Below are 23653 nucleotides of genomic sequence, written 5' to 3' on the forward strand. Positions count from 1 at the left end.
TAGCCAAACGTCGTTCAAAATATTTTAAAGTTATATGAACTAATTTGGCTGGGTACCACCTGGAGTCTCTCAAGGACCCCTGGGAGTCCCCCTTGGGCCTTGGCCCAGATGGCAATCTGTTGCTATTGTTTATTTTTTATTTGCACAATCTATGTAAAGCACCTTGGATAAAGGTGCTATATAAATGGACCATTTACCATTTATTTCTAACTCCATTATACAGTGTATAATAGTATAATACAGTGGTTTACAAATGAAATGAGACTCTAATTTAACTCATTTATAATACAAATGGAGTGTCACTGATAGAAAGAGTCCTCTTGCACACTTTACAGGGACAGGTGCATATAGGACAAAGTCTCCCACACACCGTATTCACCTATAAATGTTTTATTGAATACAGACCATTTTAGTCCAACTGAACTTCATCGGGTATAGGCTATTCATTTGATACCCAATTAAAAGTAATTTGGGCCGAAACGTTGTTCTGTATTCAATAAAACAAAAAAATTATAGACAGTGTGCCAGACTTCTTCTCTTTGCAAACAGGAGTTTATGTTAAGGGATTAATGTTAAGGATTTTACTGTGTACTTATAGTTAATTTGCCCATGCATTGTAGCATTACTATATGCATATAATATATATTCAATATAATTGTTAGAACAAATATTCTCTGAAACAATGACATTTTATTCAAAAGATGCGTGACATATACAATTGTAAAATAATTTACATGGCATGCCTTACTATTGTTCACTATAAACATTCAGTCACCAAATCAGACTCTCTTTTTTCATTTTTTTGTTCTTTACATCTACATCTAGAAGTACAAAGCACACGTCTTAGAAAAAAAATCAAAATCCTACAATATCTACAGTAGGTCATCAAATCATTTAAAAGTCCATAGGCAATTTTGAATCATGAACTCAAGTGGCTTTACACACACGCACACACAGACTCATATGAATGTGTGTAAAGAAATCATAACCAAAATGTAATGAGAACAAGGAGCATGATGATGCTTTAATGGGGTGAAAAACAGTAGCTTTTTCCACACGCACACACACACGGATTGAAGAGAATAGATACAACACTGATGGCATTTTGGTAGACCATACAATTGAATACAGACACACCTTGACTTGACAGATACGTCTTACACACGACTAGTCTACAAACTACACTATACAACTGGGCACTTAAGCCTAATTTATACTTCATTGTATGACCGTGATGAGCGACATCATCATACAACAGAGGATAAATTAAGCATAACTCATTCACATCTTTTCCATCCAATGAAAACTTCACAAAAACACTGACAATTCACCCTCTCTCTCCTCCAACCCCTCACAATTTGGGCTATACTTGTAACAAACTCTTTTCAACACAAAGAAATGTTCAGAAAACTCCACAAGTAATATACAGCCTTTAGGAAATAATCTCATAAATAAAAATGTACAGATCAGCATTAGAGATGCTGCACAACTTGTTTTTTTCCAACAGTGTGAAACTGTGGTTAAAAAAAAAAGAATGGCAAAGGAAATCTATTTTTGTATTTTCCCTATGAAAATATTGCACAACTAACGAAATTAATATTGAAAAGATATATTGTTTAGGCCACAACTATGGTCTTTTTGTTCTCAAGGTTAGACTATGACCTGATTTATACTTAGTTGCATTTGGGTGTTGTATATAAAAAATAGCCAATCTACAACCTTCGATTGCTATTTTCAGTGCACGACAACCACACACAACTAAGTGTTAACTCAAGCTTATCCCTTGGTAGACACTTCAATCCATTGTTTTTCGGAGCTCCTCCCTACAATCACACCCACCTGACTGACATGCATCTCAGTGTGATGGAAAAACAAATTAAAGAAATGTAATATCATTCATTCAAAGACCAAAACATGGGCTTTGTCAAACATGAGATTTCTTTTATGGGTTCTATTTTATTTTTTATTTTATGTCAAGCATAGGCTATAGTTCTATTTCTAACCTGTTCATTTTCTTCACCTTTAAGATTAAGCTACTATGTTTTGGCACAAGATTTTGAGATTACCTAATTGGACCCAAATATTTACTAAACATTATATTCTAATACACTTGGGATTTTGGTTAATATATGCCCAATCAAACAGGTGTTTGCAATAAACAAACCCATTATTCAAGCACCTACTAAATATAGGCTCTCTGTCCTTAGGTCAAAATGAACACAAGTCTGACAGCCTGAAAGAGAAAAAACATGGGGTCAGCTTCAAAATATTTCAGTGTCAGCTTGCTAAATGAACAAGTTCAAATACCTTCATACTTCATTGGGGTTCTCACTTCAAAGATTTAGCACATGGAATCATCTCAGCTTTACTGTTTTTAGCTGTTCCATTAAACAGTACAACAGTACTAGCCTCTCTCCACAGCTGATTTGACATTGAAAACACAATGGAGACTGGTGTGAACAGATGTCTGTCAAACTCACCTACGTCTCATTTCAACATGTACAATATGAATGTTATGCATGTATTTACATTACTTCTGAAAAAAGTATGAAATGACATTGGTGAAATATACAAAAATATTTCCTGTACCTTTGCTTAAGCCTAATGTATACTTTGTCATAGAACGGCATTGCTCACGGAATTGCTTTAGTTTCACTGAGCGACGTGGTCATATGACAAAGAATAAATTAGGCTTTACACGTTTAGCGTAGTCTTTAGGAGTAGGGCCAGGCCCAAACTACACTCACTTCACAGAAGTGACAGCAGGTGACAAATCACTTCATGCCAGAGATTAAGTTGTTGAAACCTGACCTTTTTGTACCCCGTCACCATAATGGAGAAAGGGGAGATACATCAGTAAGTACAGGACACATCAGTCAAAACTATTCTGTACACCACTCCAACCTGAATTTGTCAAACTATACAGCAATATGCTTCTCGGCTGCCGGTCTCCTAAATAAAACAAGACAAGTTGAAAACCAGGTCAACAACTTACTGAGGTTGTATGACATGACATCACATCACATGAAGGATGATTACATTGTTAAAATTCATATCCAAATAGTGAAAAGATAAACAAAGAAACATATAGATAAATTAATCCATGTAGGAGAGTGACATGTTTTCTTTCCTTCAAAATCCCAGGAAACCTCATAGAAAAGACTGCAGTTCAACTTAGTTCTATTTATTCCCTTACTTTCCCAAATTTGTAACAAGAGGGAATACGTTTCTAATAGTGCTCCTAACAATGAATATATTTAAGCTTCAATTCCAGCCAAGAAACAGTTGGAGGGTCGCAAAATGAATGGGAGCGCAATAAACTAAACAAAAAACTCAACCCTCCAGAAAGATTGACCTTTAAGAAACTCCTAAAAGCAAAAGCAGTCTACTAAAAGTGGTAACTGTTTCACTGAAGTTTTGTACAGCAATGGATTTCAGTGCCCAGTAGTACCTGTGCAGAAAAAATAGAAACATCTTCAATCTCCAGAGTGGGATTTTCAAGTATTACTGTTGCTGCTCCTTTTTTAAACTGCACAGAGACCATTTCTCTTGCAGCACCGCTCTGTTGAGGAAATCTAACCGCCAGGTTATCACGTCCAATAGCTTCTTCTAGCTAAAGCAGCTTTTATTTGCATGTCAGTGACTGAAAACTCAGCAATTTGGCCCAGCAGACTTTGCAGGGCACTGCTGACTGCCAAACAAGAGCAAATCTAGGGACATCCTTAGCAACTGCAGCCTGCTTATTGCACCAACTCTAGTGGCAGCGTTGCGTAGTGCAGTGTGATTAAATCTTTCTGTTTATGCAGACCATGGCTGACTTCAGTTACTGTTCCAAAATTAAAGTTATGCAACTTCAAGTTCAAATGAAACAACTTTGTCCCTTCAGCTGATTGCGTTCAAATCCCAGATAAAATTCCAGGTGAGGGTGAGTGGGACATCTCATTTGAGGCGTTGAGTGACATTGGCCAAAGCCACTGCAAAGGCTTGCACAGCAGAGAAGGGATACTGGAAGTCCAGAATGTAGGCGTTGCCATCAATCCTGCCAAACTGCATCACCTATGAATCATCAAAACACATCAACAGAAAACAAAGTTAGAGTATTTTCTTTCTTCTTATGTGCATGCGGCAGACAAATTTAAGCAGTTATTAAATGTCTTCTGATAATATTTCTCCTATGGAGGACAACACATGTAAATAACAGTAAGGACGCCCCCTTACCTGTCTTCCATCCAGTTCAATCTGGAAGTTCTTGGCTGACTCTTGCGTGACACGGCCCCCAAAGTCAAGCTGGTAGACCTGCGTAGCCTCGTTCCACAGTGGCTGTTTGTTGGCCATGATGTAGACAAAGCCTTGGCTGCCCAGCCCGCGGTCCTCTTTCTCGTTGGCCTTGCGACACTTGATTTCATCCAGTTCGGTGGCAGCACGAAGGCTCCTCTTGTTCTTCCAGCCCTTCTTACCACTCTGACATTGATTGAGCAGCTCGTCCCCGCTGATGAAGAGCTCCGGTTCACTCTCCGAGCTGTCCTGGAACTCGCTGCTGTTTGGGGTCTTGCTCAGCTTCTTGGCCTTTATCTGCTGCTCTTTCTGTCCCTTTGGTTTCTTCTTGTCCCTGCCTCCCAGCCGTGGGCTGGATATGAGCGAGTTGAAGTCACCTAGAGCTCTGCCCTCCTTCTTGGACTTGCCTCCCTCGGCCAGGGGAGGTACATTGGCCTCCTCTGCCCGACCATCTGCCCGTTTCCGGATCTTTTTGACAAATTTATCGGAACGCTGTGGAACAGGGCTCTCAGTGAGGGACAGTACCTCTTGGAACCCCTCCCCAGCATCTGCCATGGCCTCTGGTGAGATGTTATTTCCCAGCTCTGCTGGTGGTGGAGGAGGGGGAGGTGGTGGAGGAGGTGGCGGAGGCGACAAAATGTTTTTGTCTACTGCCATGTGGGAGGCTTTGGGAGGCAGTGGTACCGCAGGGCTGGACATGGGCGGGCATGAGTTATAGGTGCCCCAGGGAGTGTGCAAGGCGATGGGTGGGATAGGGAGTGCAGCACAGGAGCTTCCTCCTGGATACATGGGCGGGAGAGGGCAGCAGGCTAGATTAGCCAGGTTTGCAGAATAACCAGGTGGCAGAACCAGAGTTGCCTCCTGTTGTGAGAAGGGCACTGGTGCCACCATCTCCTTTGGGGAGGAGCAGGGTCGTGGGGATCCTGGAACGGGCTGCATCTGTGGACCAGAATAGGCAGTGCTAGGAGGGTACTGGATTGAGATTTGGTAGCCTGCGGCTGCTGCTGCAGCTTGGAATGATGCAGCACTGGGGCTGGTTGGGGACTTTGGAGAGAGGACAAAGGGGAGCCTGGACACATCTAAGTGCTGCGCAAGGCCGAGGATGAGGGGGGGTGGTTTGTGAGGTCCAGAGGGACCAGAGGGGGTGAGGGTTGCTGTCCGTTCCTGAGGAACCCACACCTCCTCTGTGGCTGCTGGGTCCCACTGATAGGGAGGGGGGCGTTTGACAACCAGCCCTGACACATCAGTGCCCACTAGAGCCAGATGCCTCAACGACTGATTCAGTGTCTCGTCCTCAGTAAACGCAGAGTTCACATACTCTGCCCTGTCTCTGTTGCCTCCACCACCATTACCAACTCCATCGAGGGAGCTCAGCAGGTTGTACGAGGATTGAGAGGCTAGAGGAGAAGCACTGTTGGAGTGAACGATCACAGTGCTGTGCGGTGCTCCATTCCCTGGCGGGAAATCCTGTCTGATGATGGTCCCTCCTGCTATGCCGTTAGTGCTGCCTGGTGGAGTACTCCCAATACTGGACCCACTACTGCATTGACTGCATGTGTACAGGGCTGTTGGCACCCTCTGTTGATACGAGGCTGCTAGTGCACTACTGTTTTTGGCCTTGGGCGGCAGGGGTCTGGGTGGGTCCAGCATCTGGGAGACCTTAAGAGCAGCCTCTCGGCTGTTCCTCCTGAGAGTGGCATGAATCAGATTGCTGTCAAGCCTCTGTCCAGGGTTCCTGCCAGTGGCATTGTTCTGATTGGCCTGGTCTGGGTACGGGGGCGGGTCTCCACTGGGTATGGAGTAGCGGGGCACAGTGAGTCTGTTGAGAGTAGCAGAGGCATAGGGCAGCTGGATCTTCTTCCCATCTGCTGAGGAAGAGGACGACGAAGAAGTGACCCGGAGTGTGGCAGAGCTGCCAGGACCTTGGAGCGCGTAGATGTTCTGATTGCACACAAGGCGCGTCCGAGGACGGCATACTTCCTCCACGTTGCCGCTGCTGTCGAAGGTGGTTATCCGCTCATAACCCAGCGGTGTCGGGTACTGTGCCGACTGCTGCCCTGCAGAATACAGAGGAAACTCTGCTTTCTTCATACACAGGTCAGCTGGTAGAGGAGTGCCATTGCCGGCCCCCGCTGTTACAGACGCAACAGTGGAGGCTGCAGACACTGAGACTGAAGCAGACCCTGAGGCAATGGCCGCTGCTGCAGCTACAGCAGCCGCCACTGTCCCGGGGTAGGGTGGCGGGGGGTTCATCTTGCTAAGCTCTAGAGGGGCACTGAACACCACTGTGTCTCCTTCAGCCAGCTGGGGAGCTGGGCGTGTGGGCTTGATTTTCAGCAGGTGCTCGTGATCGCCTCCAGACGCTCTCTCAACCACCAAATCAACAGGAGGGTGAATGATTTGGATCTGCAATGTCCCTGGTGGAAGCTGGTGCATTGCTGCACCTGAAGGCTGGCCTGATGACATAGAGGGAACAGGGATTTGAATCTGCAGTTGATGCTGAATTTGATGGTGGTGCTGTTGCTGCATTTGATGATGTTGCTGCTGCGCCTGCTGCTGCGCCTGCTGCTGTGCTTGCTGCTGCTGAAGGATTTGTTGGTGCTGTTGCTGTTGCAGTTGGTGTTGAATTTGTTGATGCTGCTGTTGTTGCTGTATCTGCTGCTGTAGATGTTGTTGGTGCTGAAGTTGGTGTTGATGCTGCTGCTGCATGTGGTGGATCTGCTGTTGAATGTGCTGTTGCTGAAGCTGCTGCTGCTGCAACTGCTGCTGCTGCAGAATTTGCTGCTGTTGCAGTTGGTGCTGTTGTTGCTGAAGCTGTTGCTGGTGGTGCTGCATTTGCTGTTGGTGGTGCTGGAGCTGTTGTTGATGGTGACTCGTTTGCTGCGTCTGATGTTGCTGCTGTGGGTGATGAGCGGTTGGCGGGCCCACCATCAGGCGACTCATATCCAGCCCCCCAAAGATGACCTGCCCAGGGTTAGAGTACCTGGTGGGAACCGTGTACTGGGCCGTCAAGACTGTGTCCTGACTTTGGTCCGAACCACTGGCAGCAGCAGCGGTTGGCGTGGCGGTGGGATTGGACAGGACGTCCAGGTGAACATTCTGATTGGCGAGTAGCGACTGGACCAGACCAATGCTTTGGGTGGGGGACATGGCCTGGGCGGGACTGTGGATGGGAGCGATGGGGATGTTGACAGTACACGACGGGTTGTCATCAGCAACAGCAGTGACAGGCTCATCCTCATCCTCGCTGAAGACGTTGGGGCTGAAGACAGGCAGGTTGATGTAGTCCATGGAGATCTTACGCACCTCTGGCAGGTAGATGGTCATTTGTCGGGGCTGCAGATGGAGGAGGCTTGTCTTGTAGATGACTGGGATGTAAGGAAGGATCAAGAAAGACAGAATTAAAGGAATGTCCATTTTTCCATCAAAGACTGGTGGGTGCGTATCTGTGAAAATGTCATTCAAATTCACCCCGTAAAAAAATAGCATTTGAATCATTACCTGCACCGAGATTTGTTGGCAAAAATGTTGCAAGACCCACAATCTTGAACTTTGTCCCCCAAATATTGGATGTAACCTGAGCAAGGTAATTATGCTACAACAGAAGAAAGAACAAACGTATTCTTATGACAATACAATTCAGCATAATACATTAATTTTCAAAATACACAGTGGAAGCTGGTCATAAAAGATGTTTACTCATCGACCATTACCTGAGTGATGTCATCTAAGGGGAACTCTCTTCGCGTGAGACTAGGTGACCCAATAGACGGTTTCCGTATGGGCAGCCGTGGTGACCTGGAGATTTCCTGTGTAGCTCGGGACAATTTGGGGGACTTTCTGGGATCAATGTTGATTCTGTTGGTAAAGGGACAGACTAAGTCTCTACAGAGAAGGTAGCAAACGGGAGAAAAAAAGGTTTAGGCATGCAGTGAAGCAAAAGTAAACATTACATTACGATTAGTGTAGGATATTCCACTGAATATGCTGTAATTCATGCAAAGAGTTGGTTTAAGAAAGGCAAAAGAGTGAAAGTGAATATTTCAGTATTAGTTGGATTAGCTCAAGAATTTAGAATTATACACTAAAAAAGGCATCTTCAATTTTGATAGCGAGTATCAATACAATATACACAATCAATAAAAAATGTATAATCAATGCAAAATGATTATAAATTGAAGGAGAACGCCTTTTTTCATGCAATCAGTCTTAAAGGCGGTGAAAGCTAATGCATAACTTGATTCTATCATTTCCCTGTGAAACATTAACCAAACATATAACCTCTGCAGATACTGAATGGAGGAGGAAAAACAAAACTTCCTAAATTGACATAAAACAACGTGTTATTACTTATTACGATTGATGCTGAATGTTGCAAATTTTGAGTGTGAACATCAGAGAGAAACAAGTATTTTAATTTCACTTGTTACAGCTCACTATTAACCAATTTCAACCTGGCATCCCTATTTTGGGCATGTCAGTATTACACTTTAAAAAACCTTCTAACATTTTTGAGGAGCGCTATCCACTCCTATGCCCAACTTTGTGTGTTTTGTACCACGGAAATGATTTGATTGGCTGAACACGGAATGTGATGTATGAGGACGTATTTCTGCTATTTGGACCCTATAAGTCATGGGTGGGCAACTGGCGGCCCGGGGGCCACATGCGGCCCCCACCTTCACTTAATGTGGCCCTCAGGTTAATGTCAGAATACTGATATAATATTGGTTTCAGCTGTTACAATTCCACAACATGCAAACATGACCCGCTTGAATTACTTCAGTCTAAATTAGTAGCTCATTGCTCAACACAAGTATAATTAAAGGCATTTGAAATGACATAAAAATGTTAATTTTCAGGATTCCAATTAAAAAATAGCCGATCTACAAGCTCAAAACGCGTCGCAGTGTGACGCGTTTTGAGCTTGTAGATCGGCTATTTTTGCTACGACAGTAATATATGGCCCTAGGGAGTGAGTGTGGAAATATAGTGGCCCTCTCCATCGTCAAAGTTGCCCACCCCTGCTATAAGTGGTTAACAGCAGAGAGGTACATATATCTGACAGATGGAGATATGGTGCAGGTTTACCTGGGCAGCTTGGGGGATTTGGGGGAAATGGAGAGATATGGTGCAGGTTTACCTGGGCAGCTTGGGGGATTTGCTGCCTCTGGATATCTTGGGAGATTTCTTTCCCACCCAGTCATCACTCAGTTCAATATCGCTGGAGTCTGAGCAGTTACAGCTGTCAATCATAGTTGTTATCAGGCTGTTGCCATACACCTCATCTGAAGGGAGAACACAAGATGGAGTCGGATCTTGAGTGTGTAAGTATGCATGACAGACAGTAAAATGTGGTGGTGGACTGAGGAATGAATCCACCATAGATAGTGACGCCAATTCAGGCAATAAGGACACACCATTTCTCAAAATAAAGAAGGCTGATAGATATTGAACCTTAGATGTAAGAATGTAGAAGTATGTTATGATACAAAGAACCAAACAATCACACACTAAATTGTTCATAACCAATATAATTATCTCTCTGTTCAGTACCCTTAGGCTTAAGAGTAAGCAAAGCAAAGCAAAGTTACTATATTTACCCAGGGTAACTGGACTAAGCATCAGATACTTGTTTACAGCCAGGCCCTGCTCATAGAACATTTCATGGTAGTGGTTCAATGCCTTGCTCAAGGGCACTTCAGCGGTGGTAATTTTAACGTGCCGGTCCGGGGATACGAACTGGCGACCTTCCGGTATCAAGACCGCTCCGCAAACCGTTCGGCCACCGCTGCCACCTGAGTACACCAAAGTACCCCATTTGAGTAACTCTGAAGTAGAGCATCAGGGTAGTAAACTACTGTGACGTTCAGTGGCATTATTCCCCAAATCCCTACTTTAAAAGTTACATTTATCATTACAAAAGTCAAAATGTATAGTCAACCTTAATAATCAACTTTAATAATCCACGAACAACCCATCATTCTTCTCTGGTCTGTTTCCTTGTCTCCCGTGTGCTCAGCTCTCATTGTTACAATGTGTGTACAATAGCTAAACCCTGAGGTGCTACCTTGTGTTGGGTGGACCACACCCTTAAACCTGAAATGTGACCACTGCCCTGGATTACTGTGATGCGAACAAACACAAACACTGATGTTATCACTCTAGATTTCCACAGATAAATAGGTTTGTCCTAAACTGGGCACAAGCCTAGGCTTACAATACACTATCCCACAACGGTTTAGTTGGTGGCAGAGCCACCCAAGAGATTTAAATAACAGTTACGGTAGTTTGATTTTGATGTGGAAAATGTCATTTCATGTGCCATTTGCAAGTCTCAATGTACAAATTATGGGTTAGATTTCCAGCTACAACAACAACCCGCAGGGGGCACAATTCACCCTTGAAACAAATGTGTAATGAAAAATCTCAGGGAGTTATGAGGTACGGTGCATTCAGTTTCCTCATTTGATACTATTAACATGTAGCCCCATTAGATCCATACCACTGCTTAGGAGTAACCTTTCTCCTCTGTTTCTCATTCATATGGATTCTGTGAACCACTGGTACTCCACTCTGGGTCAAGCTAATTTATTTGATGGGCATTAAAGTGTGAATGGGCTGCATGCATTTCATGGCTGGCTTCATTTATCACTGTGTGGGGAGGGAGTGGGTTGATTTATGAGGAACCCAGGGGCCATCAGAGCCCCCATTAAGCAGATTTTAATTAACATGGACCGGTCTGCCCTATGTGACTAAAACACACTCACTCTCTCAATGCCAGCGCAAGAAACTTCCCCCCCAAACTCAGACAGCTGGAAAAGTACTGGAGCAGACAATTATGTCTGGGGTGAATACATTCAACTTGAATGTTAGGGAATGAAATAGACAATCTATAGAACAAAAAAATATATATATCATGTTGATTACTAGGATTACATTATAATCACCAAATAGAAGATAATATATTTCATCCCTTCAAGGACACTCAGCCAAATGAAAGTCAGTCAAACAGGGGGGAGTAACAGCTCATAACGAGGGCACTGAGGATGTCAGTGTGCCGGGGGATTCTCATGTATTTTATCGTTTGTAGAGTCATTAAATCTAGACTGTATAACATTGTCCAATGTTATACATTGTCTAAATAGGCAAGGCAAGTACGTTAACATATTAGTCAGAAACCTTCCAGATTCTACAGATGCCTTCTAAATCATAAATTCCCTCACTTTCAAGATTTTTCTAAAATCTACAAAAATAGCACATGTACAAGGCCTCGAGGGACTCGAGGAACGATAATGTTTGAAGAAGTGACCGAATTCGTTCACACAAACCGAATCATTTTGAACTAATCGTTCATGAATGTCACAACACTAGCACACATCATATTGTGTCCACACTAAACTACTAGTGATTCTATACATGGTTCCCACACATTTATTCCAATGAATTTCCAAAACCTTTCCAGAATATTTAACCCAATTTCCAGGACTATATAACAATCATTCAGTGAGTCAGCCGTGAAATACGCACCGACACCCACTGTCTGTTAAGCAGCCTTTTGGAGTTCAGTTTTTTTTGCTTTTCTCATGGCTGACCAGCTGGGATTCCCCCATGTTCCCAACATCAAATGTTTTGATGCATAATTTGCAGCCAGCTCAATTTGTGTCCACTTTTCACGCTTTAACCAGTCTTTATATTTTTCATTTGTATGCCACAAATGATTAAAAGCACATTTCCCAGGCATTGTGTATGCTAGTTCAACCGATAAATTATAACTTTGAGCTCAATTGCTTATGCTTCATCACTGAAGATTCACTTGTTGCTCTCGCTCATGCGCTGCAGCTGCAGAGGTTGGTGTCACGTGACGGAACAAAGCAAAGCAAAGTTCTTTGTTTACCCAGGGTGAATGGACTAAGCTCGAGATGCTTGTTTACAGCCAGACCCTGCTCATAGAACATTTCATGGTAGGGGTTCAATGCCTTGCTCAAGGGCACTTCAGCGGTGGTCATTTTAACGTGCCGGTCCAGGGATTCGAACTGGCGACCTTCCGATAACAAGACCGCTCCGCAAACCGTTCGGCCACCGCTGCCCCAACAGCTGCCAGAACAGACCTACAAACAGTAGATCTGTTCTTGTTGCAACGCCCTGTATGAATTACGCTGCAATCACGCAGCCCGTTTGGAGAACTACTTTTGTACATATTTCGTGTAATGTTATACATGTATTGGAAATGTTTTTATTTACTAAATAAATAGCCAAAAACAATGCATAAACTTTTCCAGTACTGGAAATTTCCAGTACTCGCTTCAATTCTGTGACCAAAGTTAGATCAAAGTCTCACCTGCTTTCCCATCGGTCTTGGGGTCCATGATGACAAACTCAGGCCTCAGTTTGCTGATTCTTCGGCCCTTGAGAATAGGCACCAGACCACCGAGGTACTCCAGGTAGAGAGTGTAACAGGGCCCCCCCACCTCAGGGTTGTCCTCAGTGCGCTTCATGGTGCAGTGCAGACGCTCATTGCCAGCAGTCGGGTAGCTGACAAAGTCACGCATGTTGTTGGGGTCTGGGATGGGGGGCTATGGGACAGCAGAAAACAAGATTTAATGCTTAACTCATTTAGACAGTTTTCTGAAAAACCCATGTTTCTATGTCAGTGGTTCTCAAACTATTTCATGTCAAGGACCCCAGAAATTATATGAAATTGAAAATATATATTGAAAATATATTGTTTCATGGACCCCCCAGAAGCAAGGATTTGACTTAAAAACGGTCACTCTGAAAGAATATATATTCAAAGATTTGCGCCACGTTTCAAAAATAGCAGATCTACAAGGTGCCGCGAAAATCAACGTAGGTGAAGGTCCTGCAAGATTCATCAGTTGGCCCAAGCATGCGAGTAGAGTAAGCTTAACCACCAAAATAGCCAATCTATAAGCTCACAACGTGTTGCAATGTGATGCTTGTATGTAGATCATACATTTGCGATACATGCCCAATACCTGTATACTATACAGGTATTGGGCATGTACAGTGTATGTCCTCCCTATACAGTGTATAGGGACGCCAGGTTTAAATTGACTTAAAATTATCTGGTCGTCGTACTTCCTCTGAAGTGTACTCTATGCCAGTGGCTTTCAAACTTTACACCAAGAGTAAAAATCTGAAGGCAGTGGGCACACACAATTCATTGGAAGAAATATGATGTGGTTGTCATAAAAGTCTCAAGGTATACCTGGACTTGTCTCATGCCACAATGGTTTGCCTTGGCATGCCGTTTTGCAACCACTGCAAGCTCATTATGCAGTCAAAGAACTCAAGCTCTGTAGTTTGGCTTGATGTCACTTGCCTACGGTACTCTGGAATGTTGTAAAGCCAAAATTGGAAACACAAGGCAAACTCGCAGCCATAAATTTCATTCACGACTCGCATTACAAAGACATCATGTTAATCTGTTTTATGCCCCTAGTGTTGGCTAAAGATGGTGATGTCTCTATGGAGCATGAGCTAATGGGCCCCCTAGACAAACAGGGAGAAGGGCACACACCAGTGTTGGTGAGGTGCTAATGGCCTTAGCATAGGCGGCGGGTATGTAAGGCTAGGCAAGGCTTAGCCTTCCCAAAAATTATGCTGGGTCTTTTTCAAATATATAATATATGTGCGCAGCATTATATAGAAGGCTACCGCCGGGTAATCTCCACACTGACTTGAGAAGAAGACCCATCTCAGCCAAAATATCCCAAAACAATGTCCGGGGAACAGAACTGTTCCTTTTCCCCAGACTACTTTTACTTTAATTAAAAGCTAGATGCAGTGGCTATAATTGGGTCAAGGATCTTGCTTTCGTGAGCAATGGTGTACGAGATTGGTAATAAATTGGTCAAATCATGATAAGTAAGTTAAAGTAACTCATTTTTAGACCATCTGGGGGAAATAAATAAATCTGCGGCGCGCGGCCGAGCGAAGCGAGGCCGCGAGAGTTCCCCCCCCCCGACGCAATTCTAGCCTACCTAAAGGTAAAATCCTCCTGCCGCCTATGGGCCTTGGACAAGAATCCAACATTTTGACCTAGGTCTTCTTCAGGGAATGAAGAAGACCTTCTAGATTGAAACGTTGGATTCTTGTCAATAAATATACAGCATCGTGGCTACGAGTGTGCAGCCTTTGTCTTAATTTTCCTAATGGGACTCCCACCCATGTTATGGTACCTTGATGGTGGGGACAAAGGCAGCAGTGACGTAGGAACAGAGGCGGGAGGGCATGGTGAGCTTGGCCACATCTTTTTCCTCCTTCAGTGCCGTGGCAATGCCCTGCTGGCACAGCAGCTGCAGGCAGGCCACACGGTGCTCCACCCGCACCACGTAGAGTGCCGGGCCACACGCCAAGAACAGGCGAGAGTCCCGGTGACCCCAGCACAGCGTTGTGATAGGACGCTGCAGGGAGGGAATCGATGACGATTATTATTTTTTATTCAAATATGAAACGTTTTCACCAGGTATAAAGGGGTTATCACAGTATAAAGATCAAGATCTGTATTGCCATACGAACACAAGAAACATTTCTTGCTACCCCCCACCATAATCTGGTCTGAAGTACAAACATAATATACATACGAAATACATAGAATAATTGCTTAAAATAAAAAAATACATTTCTTTAGAAATCAGCAGCATCTGAAGACCAGAATGGGCAACTTATTATTTCTGATAATGTTGAAGGTAATGGTAAGGTAAAGGTAATGGCTTGGTTTTGATGTTGAAAGCTTTGATGGCAGGTAACTGAGAAGACGCTTGGCAGGTTGTTACCCAAACCTGAGTCAAATAGCATTAAACAACCGTTTGATTTAGCCTTCTTGGGAGTACCACATGGGAGGGGGTATGCTAATGCTACATTATTCCCGTATTCTTGCCCCGAATATAAGACGACTCTGACGACCCCCGGACTCATTTGCGGAAAAACATTGAATGTCAAAAAGTCCCCTTTTATAATACAACCCTGTTTTTTAGGATATTTCCATTGGAAAAAACGCAGTATTATATTCAGGCCAATAGGGTATAATAATTACTCAAGATGAATAAGCTTTTTAATCTGATCTTATCGGACACCTCATACACATGCTCTGACTGGGCTAAAAGAGACGAAGGCTGGGTTCTTTTGTATAGCTGAGCACCTGTGCCGGTGTGTCCAGTGTATATATGTGTTCTCCGCGGACGTTGTAGAACTTGACAATGGCGTTCCTGGTTGGGGGAGGACAGGAGGGGTCGTGGGGGAGGAAGGTCCTCTCCATCCCTGCCACTGCCAGCAGGTCCCCCTGAGAGCACCACTGGACCACCACATCTAGAAAGCAGCAGGACGTCAAAACAGCAGTGGTGGAAAAAATAGTACTCACATTGTTTTACTTCAGTAAAAATATCAATACCTTAATGTAGAAATACCCTACAAATAAAATAAAAATAAAAGTACGGGATTCAAAATTTACTTGAGAAAAACTACAAAAGTATTGGTAACAAGTGGAAAGTACTCGTTATGCAGAATGTCCCATTTCACAAGTTTTCAAATTGTAGATCGGCTATAATAGATCAGCTAAAAGAGTCAGATCAGCTCCAAATTGTATTTAAGTACGGTACTTAAGTAAATGCACATGGTTACTTAAAGGAGCATTCAGTGATTTGGGTGATTTGGAAAACCACCCAGTCCGCCCCGGTAACAAAATGTGCACATGCACGCTCTACAGTGGGGGGAAGTGCAACAGGCCAACAGCATGTGCACCAAGGCCCGCCCCCACTCGATCATGATTGGAGGAAGGCCTCTCTCATCCTGATTGGATGACGGTTTTGCCACCCGCCACCAAAACTGAAACTAGGGTTTTTTGACCCCAGGGGCTCACTGGGGACAGGGAGGAACTCTATAGTAGGGAGGATTATCCAGAAAAAAAGAAAGAATAAGTGATATTTGAATTAAGTCAAATCACTGAATATACCTTTAACACCACTGGTCAAAACAGACCAGACATTTATTTTACATCTGTACGATGTGTGTATGCAAGACCGACAAACACAGACAAGCAAAGGCACATATGCCTGGCTGCAAACATGCATGAATGCAGAATTGCACATGTGCCCATGAGGTGCACAGGTGTGCCCAGTCACGCTTACCTTTAAGACATGTGCGTATGAGGGTGGGAGAGAGGTCATCGTAGTTGTTCATCAGGCTGATGTCTCCAGAGGTGAAGCTTACGGTCAGCAGTGGTTTCAGGCTGTGCACTGTGAGGACACAGAGGTAGAGCCACCATGAGGAGAGTCAGACAACACAACACAACAGTACAAATCCCTTTATACCACTTTGTTGGTTTGAACAAAAATATGCAGCCATATTATACAGTTATACATTTAACAAGAAAATACAAGACGGAAAATACCAAAAAACAAGAATGACCAAAAAAAGAAAAATGTGTGGAAAATTAGGAGTGCCCTACATTCAAATAAACAAATGGAGGATCGAGATCAACACATATACTGGGCTTGCTGCACTAAGAGGCTACTTTCCTGCAACTACAATTCTGTTGGAATTGGAATGTTCAAACAATGATGGGCTTTTCCCAACGTTATATTCATATAGTTACGACGAGACACTGGAGAACCTGATACAACTGCACTTAGTGAAAATTGCCAATATTTCCAGCCTTCAGTCTACAGAGTAAAGACCTCCTGAGTGTTAATGTAACACAGAGTGTAATTTGCTTTTTAATTAACCATCTGGATTTTATTGTACTGCTGGCCAACACTGAAAGCAGGTTTCAACAGAACTTAATACGTTTACACCAATTCATGTTTTATATACAAATTCATGTTTTGCTCGTTATTTTAGATGTCTTCTGTACTGGCCTCTTTCAAATAAACTAATACAATAATACACGTTTGGAAAATCAGTTTCAAATATTTTTTTTTATTTTTCCCTTTATTTACCCAGAGAATGTGCTGAGCACTAGGGCTCTTTTATAGCAACACCGTGTACAACTGTGTACACACACGCACACTCTAAAGGTACTTTCAGATGGGCATTGATTAACCCAGACATTGTCACCTGGATCAACGACAGGTCTGCTCATGAGGGGCTAAACAGAAACCAGGTCTGGTCAAACGAGCACGCGCGCGTGACAATTTCACGGGACCGTTCCCACATAAATACGCTTGCGTTGTCGCCACCTTGACTTCTGTGCGCGTACAGAAACATTGAAAATGAATTACTAGGCGCGTTAATCGCTGCCCATCTGAAATTACCTTTATACTGTTGGCCAGAATGGCCACTGCATAGCTCCACCGGAGAAGTTGGATGTTCAGTGCCTTGCTCAAGGGCACTTCAGCTGAGTTGAGGGAGAGGTGAGTGGTGGCCACTCACTTCCCCACCCAGAATGTTTCTGCCGGTCCAGGGAATCAAACCGGGAACCTTTCGGTTACAAATGCGCTCCTCTAGACAAGGCCCCCAAAAATATAATTATTGAGACCATGGGTCGCAGTACACCCTACCCGGCATGAAAACGTCAAAAAAAAGGGGCCACCCTAATACAATCCCTTTTATGCCCATATATGGAGATCCCTGATGTCATCAAGCTCATGATAACCAGTGTGGTTGTCGCGACACGAGTCACACATGCAAATTAACCACAACACATGGATGTGGTATTTGGAGCCGACTATCTCCATATATGAAGATCACGACACTGACCTCATCAAACCCTGGATAGGCATACATGGAGAAGACTGGATCATCACCTTAGGTGATTCACCTACATCTTCATATATGGAGCCGGCCAGCAACCGAATCTGACCTCCCGGACACCAGATTAATAGTTTAACTCCTGCTTCTTAACTGTGCCGTATTAAGAAACTCTGTTGTTTCTTTACACTTCTCGCCCTCAGGGCGTCTTACTGGTAGTTCTTATGATATAATACCTCAATGAGACCGGTGCCTAAACATATTCCTCCTCAATACTGGTGGTATTACATCGCTAACGTCTTTGCACACTACGTCAGAGGACCAGGTGATCAATATGCATTTCCAAAGTGGGTCATAAAAATAGATTGGACGTGAGGGAGACACTGCCTTTGTATGCCTGTGTGTCTGTGTTGTGTGCACTATAGGAGGTAGTAGGCGGTGTTATGAGGGGCACAAGGCCAGTTCTATAGCTGTAGAAATGAATCTAAGTAATTCGGTCTCAGAAAGAATCTACTGCATTATAATCAAAATAATACATTTTATACAAGTGCTTTTCCTCATTGTATTTCACTATTTCATTCTATCAAAAGCGTAGTGCCATAAATAACACCTTACTGCAACCACCTACACTATCATCAACCTTGCATCTGTCCTTTCAAATTGTCCTGCTAGTGACCCAATTACCAACAACACTAACCTCTATACTTTTCCTCCTGTCACTGATTCAGTGTTCCGTTATATTCTCCTGCTTTGCTTTATACTAGTATGATGCGGCGTGCACTGCAGTGATAATGGGTCATCATCATATATCATGGCCAACGGCTTTGGCAGGCGGAGGAATAAGAAGGGTTGGTGTCTCAGGCAGGCTGTCGTCTAGAGAAGCCATTTCTATCGTGGCCAATCAATTAGTATTGGCTGCTTTAATTAGTGAATTAGAGTATAATCAGTGGTCCAGCTATGGCAAGCACTTTTCAGCTTTACAATTCGATGTGCTATAAAAAAAAACAGCACATCGGGGGAAGGCAAGTAGTTAAGCTCAGGAGGGAGTAGGAAGAAAAGACAAAGGAAACCGATAAGCAAACAAAGTTGTTGCATGAGCTTCTGCACATGATAGACGCAACATGCATCTCTCAGCTGTGTGGTTGCAGTTCAGTCCCATCATATCACAATGTCCTTCCAGATAGGCATGACACAACTGCCTCATTTCTGCTCTCTCTTATTATTAGTTCTTTATAGTATTTCACACTTTGCTGAATGCTGATAGTGGAGGTAGCCAGTCAAGTCAAGAAGTGCAAAGAGTCACACGGGTCGTCAATATTGGGTTTGGTTTTAAGCAGGAAACACGCCTTTACCTTGCTAGAATATTCTCCTATTTTGTCCTGCTTTATAGCCCCTCTACAGCCCTGGTAATAATACCTCTATAGCCCCTCTACAGCCCCTCTATAGCCCCTCTACAGCACTGGTAATAATATATTGTGAATGTCAACAAGGGCATGCCTTCTAATCACACTTTTAGAGGCCTAGTCATTCAGATACACCAGTCTTGACCTTGTATTCCAAATCAGTCCTAGGAGGTAGGGTTGAAAAAACATGTATACACCAGTGTCACAGACTGAGAATTGAGAAATTGACCATTCCCAATGAGGACATGTATTGTGCTCTTACAGTACAGGGCATATTACGGTGCTGTCTGGGGACTTTGCTAAGAACTGTGAGTTTCCATTTCCAATAATAGCACGCTGTCCACCTGGGCTAATGTAAAACATCATTTTAATTTAACACAATTTCCATTCTGTGTCCACACACCTCTGATCGTCACTTGAGGGTCAGTGAGTGACGCACATCAGGGTTCTGGTGACGCATACTTTTCACTGTGACAGCTGCTGTTGTTACAACACCGCCTGCCGTCCGCCATTGTCCCAAGCACCCAAGTCAGCAATTAGGACTTCCTGTAGCAAAGTCAGCCCAATGTCACACACACGCACGCACGCACACGCCACAGTCATCCTGGTGTCCTCTCTGCCATTGCCCTCCTCCTCCTTTACCTTCTTTCCCTCCATCTTGACTGCCCCTCCTGCCCTACAGCCTACAGTATAGCCGTTCTCCCACACACAATCTCACACTTGGTCACAGTGGTTTGTTTTAATGCTCCTCAGAGACAGTCCGAACCTCTCCCTAACTGCCACAGAAGTGGAGTGCAGGTCACTGGTCACAGTACTATTTTCTGGTCTTTGCTCTCGATCTATGGCTTGCTTTCCTGATTGATCGCATTCACATTCACTCACTGATGGTGGGAGAAACAGTGCAAGGCACCAACCTGCTCATCGGGAGCAGTTTGGGATTCTGTGTTTTGTTCAAGGACAGCCATGAATCAAAGCAGGAACCTTCCGATTCCCAAGTGGCCACTCTACCTACTGAGCTACACTGCCGCCCCGTGTGAGTAAAAACAAAATGACATTGAACAAGTGCACCAGACAATATACCAAAAAACCTCCATCTATAAATTTTACTTTGAATGACATTTGAGATGTCATACTCTCTCCAGATAGTTTATTGTCTAATAAGCGTAAGTAACGTAGCCTATTTGTTGGCTATAACTTCAAAGTCGTTGATAGGTTGAATTTTGAAAGTAATCTGACAGGAAGACACACGGCAAAGGCCGTCGGGATCGGGAGTCGAACCCGCGGCACGCTGTCAGGCTGGTTCAGCAGAATCAGCAGCCTAGGTAGGCACCCTGCACTGCCCAGACAGTTGAGCTAACCGTCGAGGCCCTGGATCCCTCATTTAATGCCATTTTAATTGTGCTTGCACCATATGGTTCTCTCAATGTTACTAAAACTAAGCTTCAGAGTTCAGACATCTCAAAACAAACTGATATGACTACTTTTTGACCTTTAGCCTATGACCCACCTGATTCTAACACACTTTGGTAGTTTAGATGGTGCGAGCATTCGGCAACGCATCGGCCCCCAATATACATGTGATCGGGACATTCCTATCACAGGGTAAATTCACCGATCCGATTGCTATTGTATTCTCACTCTGAAAAAGCACCGTTGAATGGAGTCTCTCTTGGTAAAACACTGTCGCATGGAGAAGTATTCTCTCTCTGCAGCAGTGAGTGCAGCTCCTTAACCCCCTCCCCCTGCTAGACACACAGGCACACAGAGAGGGAGGGCAGCGCACGAAGGAGAACTAGCCCAGAGGGCAGCAGCAGCCCTGATGTCAAAAGTGAAGTTGTTCAGGCTGTAAAACTTGTTAAAACGTCTTGGATAGAGCACTGGAATACTAACTGAGCATCATACATCTCAAATATAAGTGTACTAACCTGTTGCCAAACTAAAATCCACGATTTTAGACGTGTTGCTCTAAATTCCTTGGATTAGATCAGAGTAGTGATCTGTCGTCCATGACTTTGTAACATTAACTATGTATTGTACATAGTGTTTGCATTTGTTGATGACATGTTATTTTTTATGCTATGTTGATTAGCACGGTCCCATCCAACTAATGCTACCAGAAGAACAGGGCCTACAGTACTTAACCTCCAGGATTAATTAATTATTCGCTGCAATTCACGGCAGGATTTCCGCCGACCAATTTCTATGGGTCGTGACTCGTGAGTAAATATCCCTTTATTTTGTGTCTCCTAAATCTTGTTAATAATTATTACAAAATATTTTCTAAAACAATTCCACACAAAAAAAAAACACATTTTCATGAGTTGAAAACTACAAAAGAATTTCATAAATTCATAAATTCCCCAAATGAAAAAACAAATGGTGAAAATGGCAGATTTGCAAGCTCCCAATGCGGTGCGAACTTGAAGCCACACGTTTGGTGAGCTTGGAGATCTGCCATTTTCACTAGTTTGGGTCCCAAAGAACACAAAGGAGATTAATTATACATCTTGCGTTCCCGTGCACTGCGTGCAGTGTCTTCTCTTCTGAGTCAGAGATCTTACCCTTCACCAACACAGAGTTAATAGCGTGCAAGAAAAGAACGTGATGGAGCAGTTGAACGATAGGACGACGAGATCATGCAACCAAGGGAGGAGCAGGAAGCAAGACATATGGTTTCACATCTGCTTTCATCTGTGCTGAGCCACCGGGATGTACTGTAACAGCTGGTCAACTGCCCCGGTGTATAGCTCCCAACAGACACAATGCCTGACCAGCTAAACCCATTACAGATGACCCCTGCTGCAGCTTTATGGCTGCTTAAGGTACCACCCGTTTATGTGTCCTATTGCATATCATGAAGTATGGAAGACAGTGGCCCTCATTTATCAATGGAACGTAGAAACCATCTTAAATTCGAGCCCAGGGATTATCTTATGACAGACCACGTCCATGTGTGATTTATGAAGCAGGAGTACACTGTCAATCACAGCGTACGTAAGAACGGTCGGCTGAGCCTCACCCCACCTCCAACATGAAGAAGTGGAATATGTCCAAGAAGAGGAACTTCATCGACATGTGAAGTTACCCCACCAATCATCTCCATGGATTCACAGAGAGCTACACACACACACCTATCATATGTGTGGAATGGTACATGCTATTTGCATACACAGGCCACAGACTATAAACTGTATAGAGAATATAACACAAATAAAACAAAAATACGACCGCATTTGTAGGTATATGGACTGGGAGAGAAAAAGAAAAATATATAAATCTTCTATATCCTAAACGAAAACCTGAATCATGAATTAAATAAAAGAATTGCCTACGTCTACCTACATACGTTGTTGAATGACATCATTCACATCGTCATGATTGGAATGAGTTTGGGTTTTAATTTAACCCCTGAGCAGAGCACTGAGTGGAGCCACCAGCCATCATCCATTAATGTTTACGCATTCATCAATTGCTCCATAAATGTTCAAATTATGATGACAGTCCCAGGCCATCTAATAACGTGGTGTCACAGCCACGGGCCACGGGAGGATGCAGGACTTCATTATGTTGATAGATCTCACTGAACATAACTGTGTAAAATAGTTTACAAGGGTACAGATTAAAAGGGCAAGATGAGGAGAGGCAGTGCAATTGACACGCAATATATTGAAACAAGGTCAACGCCATACTGTTTATTGGCTGCTTTATGTGTTAAATTGTGGTTTGTAATGACTATGGCAGGTTGATAGACTGTCTTGTCCTTACAGTGGTAGAAAAACATATTGGAGGATAGTTCCTGATGATGTGACTCTGGTAAGCTAAGGCTGTCCCAAACTAAGAATTTCTAGCCATTACAGACAACATTTGCTGCATCTTACCCGAACCTTCTCAGAACAAACAGCCTGCTCTGGCCCTTGCAGGCATCTGAGATGAAATGTTATACATTACAATGTAATCAAATGTATAACATTTGATTTACATCTCAGATTACATGAAATGAATTAATAGCCGACTTAAATCACAGAGCAAGTACTGCTCATAGCCAAGCCAACAAATACAGCTTGTGAAATCCTTTAAAAGTCCTTATAGAAGCCTCTAGATGCCGTGCTGTTCCTTATACACACATACAATGGAAATGTCCAATTGAATTGGAAAAAAGGTTGTCAATAGAAAGAAAAATCAGTACCGATAAGATCATGTGTATACATGTATACGACGGTAATTTTGGACTGAGGGTGGCATTAGTACTTTTCAAGAAATGT

The 23653-nt window shown here is 43.5% G+C and overlaps 1 protein-coding gene across 2 annotated transcripts in view; it reads right to left on the minus strand.

Moving 5' to 3' along the window:
* Positions 1-670: 670 nt before the first annotated feature.
* tulp4a (TUB like protein 4a) overlaps positions 671-23653 on the minus strand; it is a 44734-nt gene continuing 21751 nt past the window's right edge. Inside the window, exons 8-16 of one of the 2 annotated variants that reach the window (XM_079526713.1) lie at positions 16428-16535; positions 15443-15609; positions 14481-14705; positions 12617-12851; positions 9419-9563; positions 7989-8133; positions 7777-7870; positions 4219-7643; positions 671-4056 (exon numbers count right to left, since the gene is read on the minus strand). In XM_079526713.1, the coding sequence (XP_079382839.1) occupies positions 3940-4056; positions 4219-7643; positions 7777-7870; positions 7989-8133; positions 9419-9563; positions 12617-12851; positions 14481-14705; positions 15443-15609; positions 16428-16535 (4661 nt within the window). In that variant the 3' untranslated portion in view covers positions 671-3939. Of the gene's footprint in view, positions 4057-4218; positions 7644-7776; positions 7871-7988; positions 8161-9418; positions 9564-12616; positions 12852-14480; positions 14706-15442; positions 15610-16427; positions 16536-23653 lie in introns of both variants that reach the window. The other variant, XM_079526712.1, reaches the window with a different exon arrangement.

This window comes from Electrona antarctica (assembly GCF_951216825.1).
Source record: "Electrona antarctica genome assembly, chromosome: 17".
Classification (NCBI taxonomy): domain Eukaryota; kingdom Metazoa; phylum Chordata; class Actinopteri; order Myctophiformes; family Myctophidae; genus Electrona; species Electrona antarctica.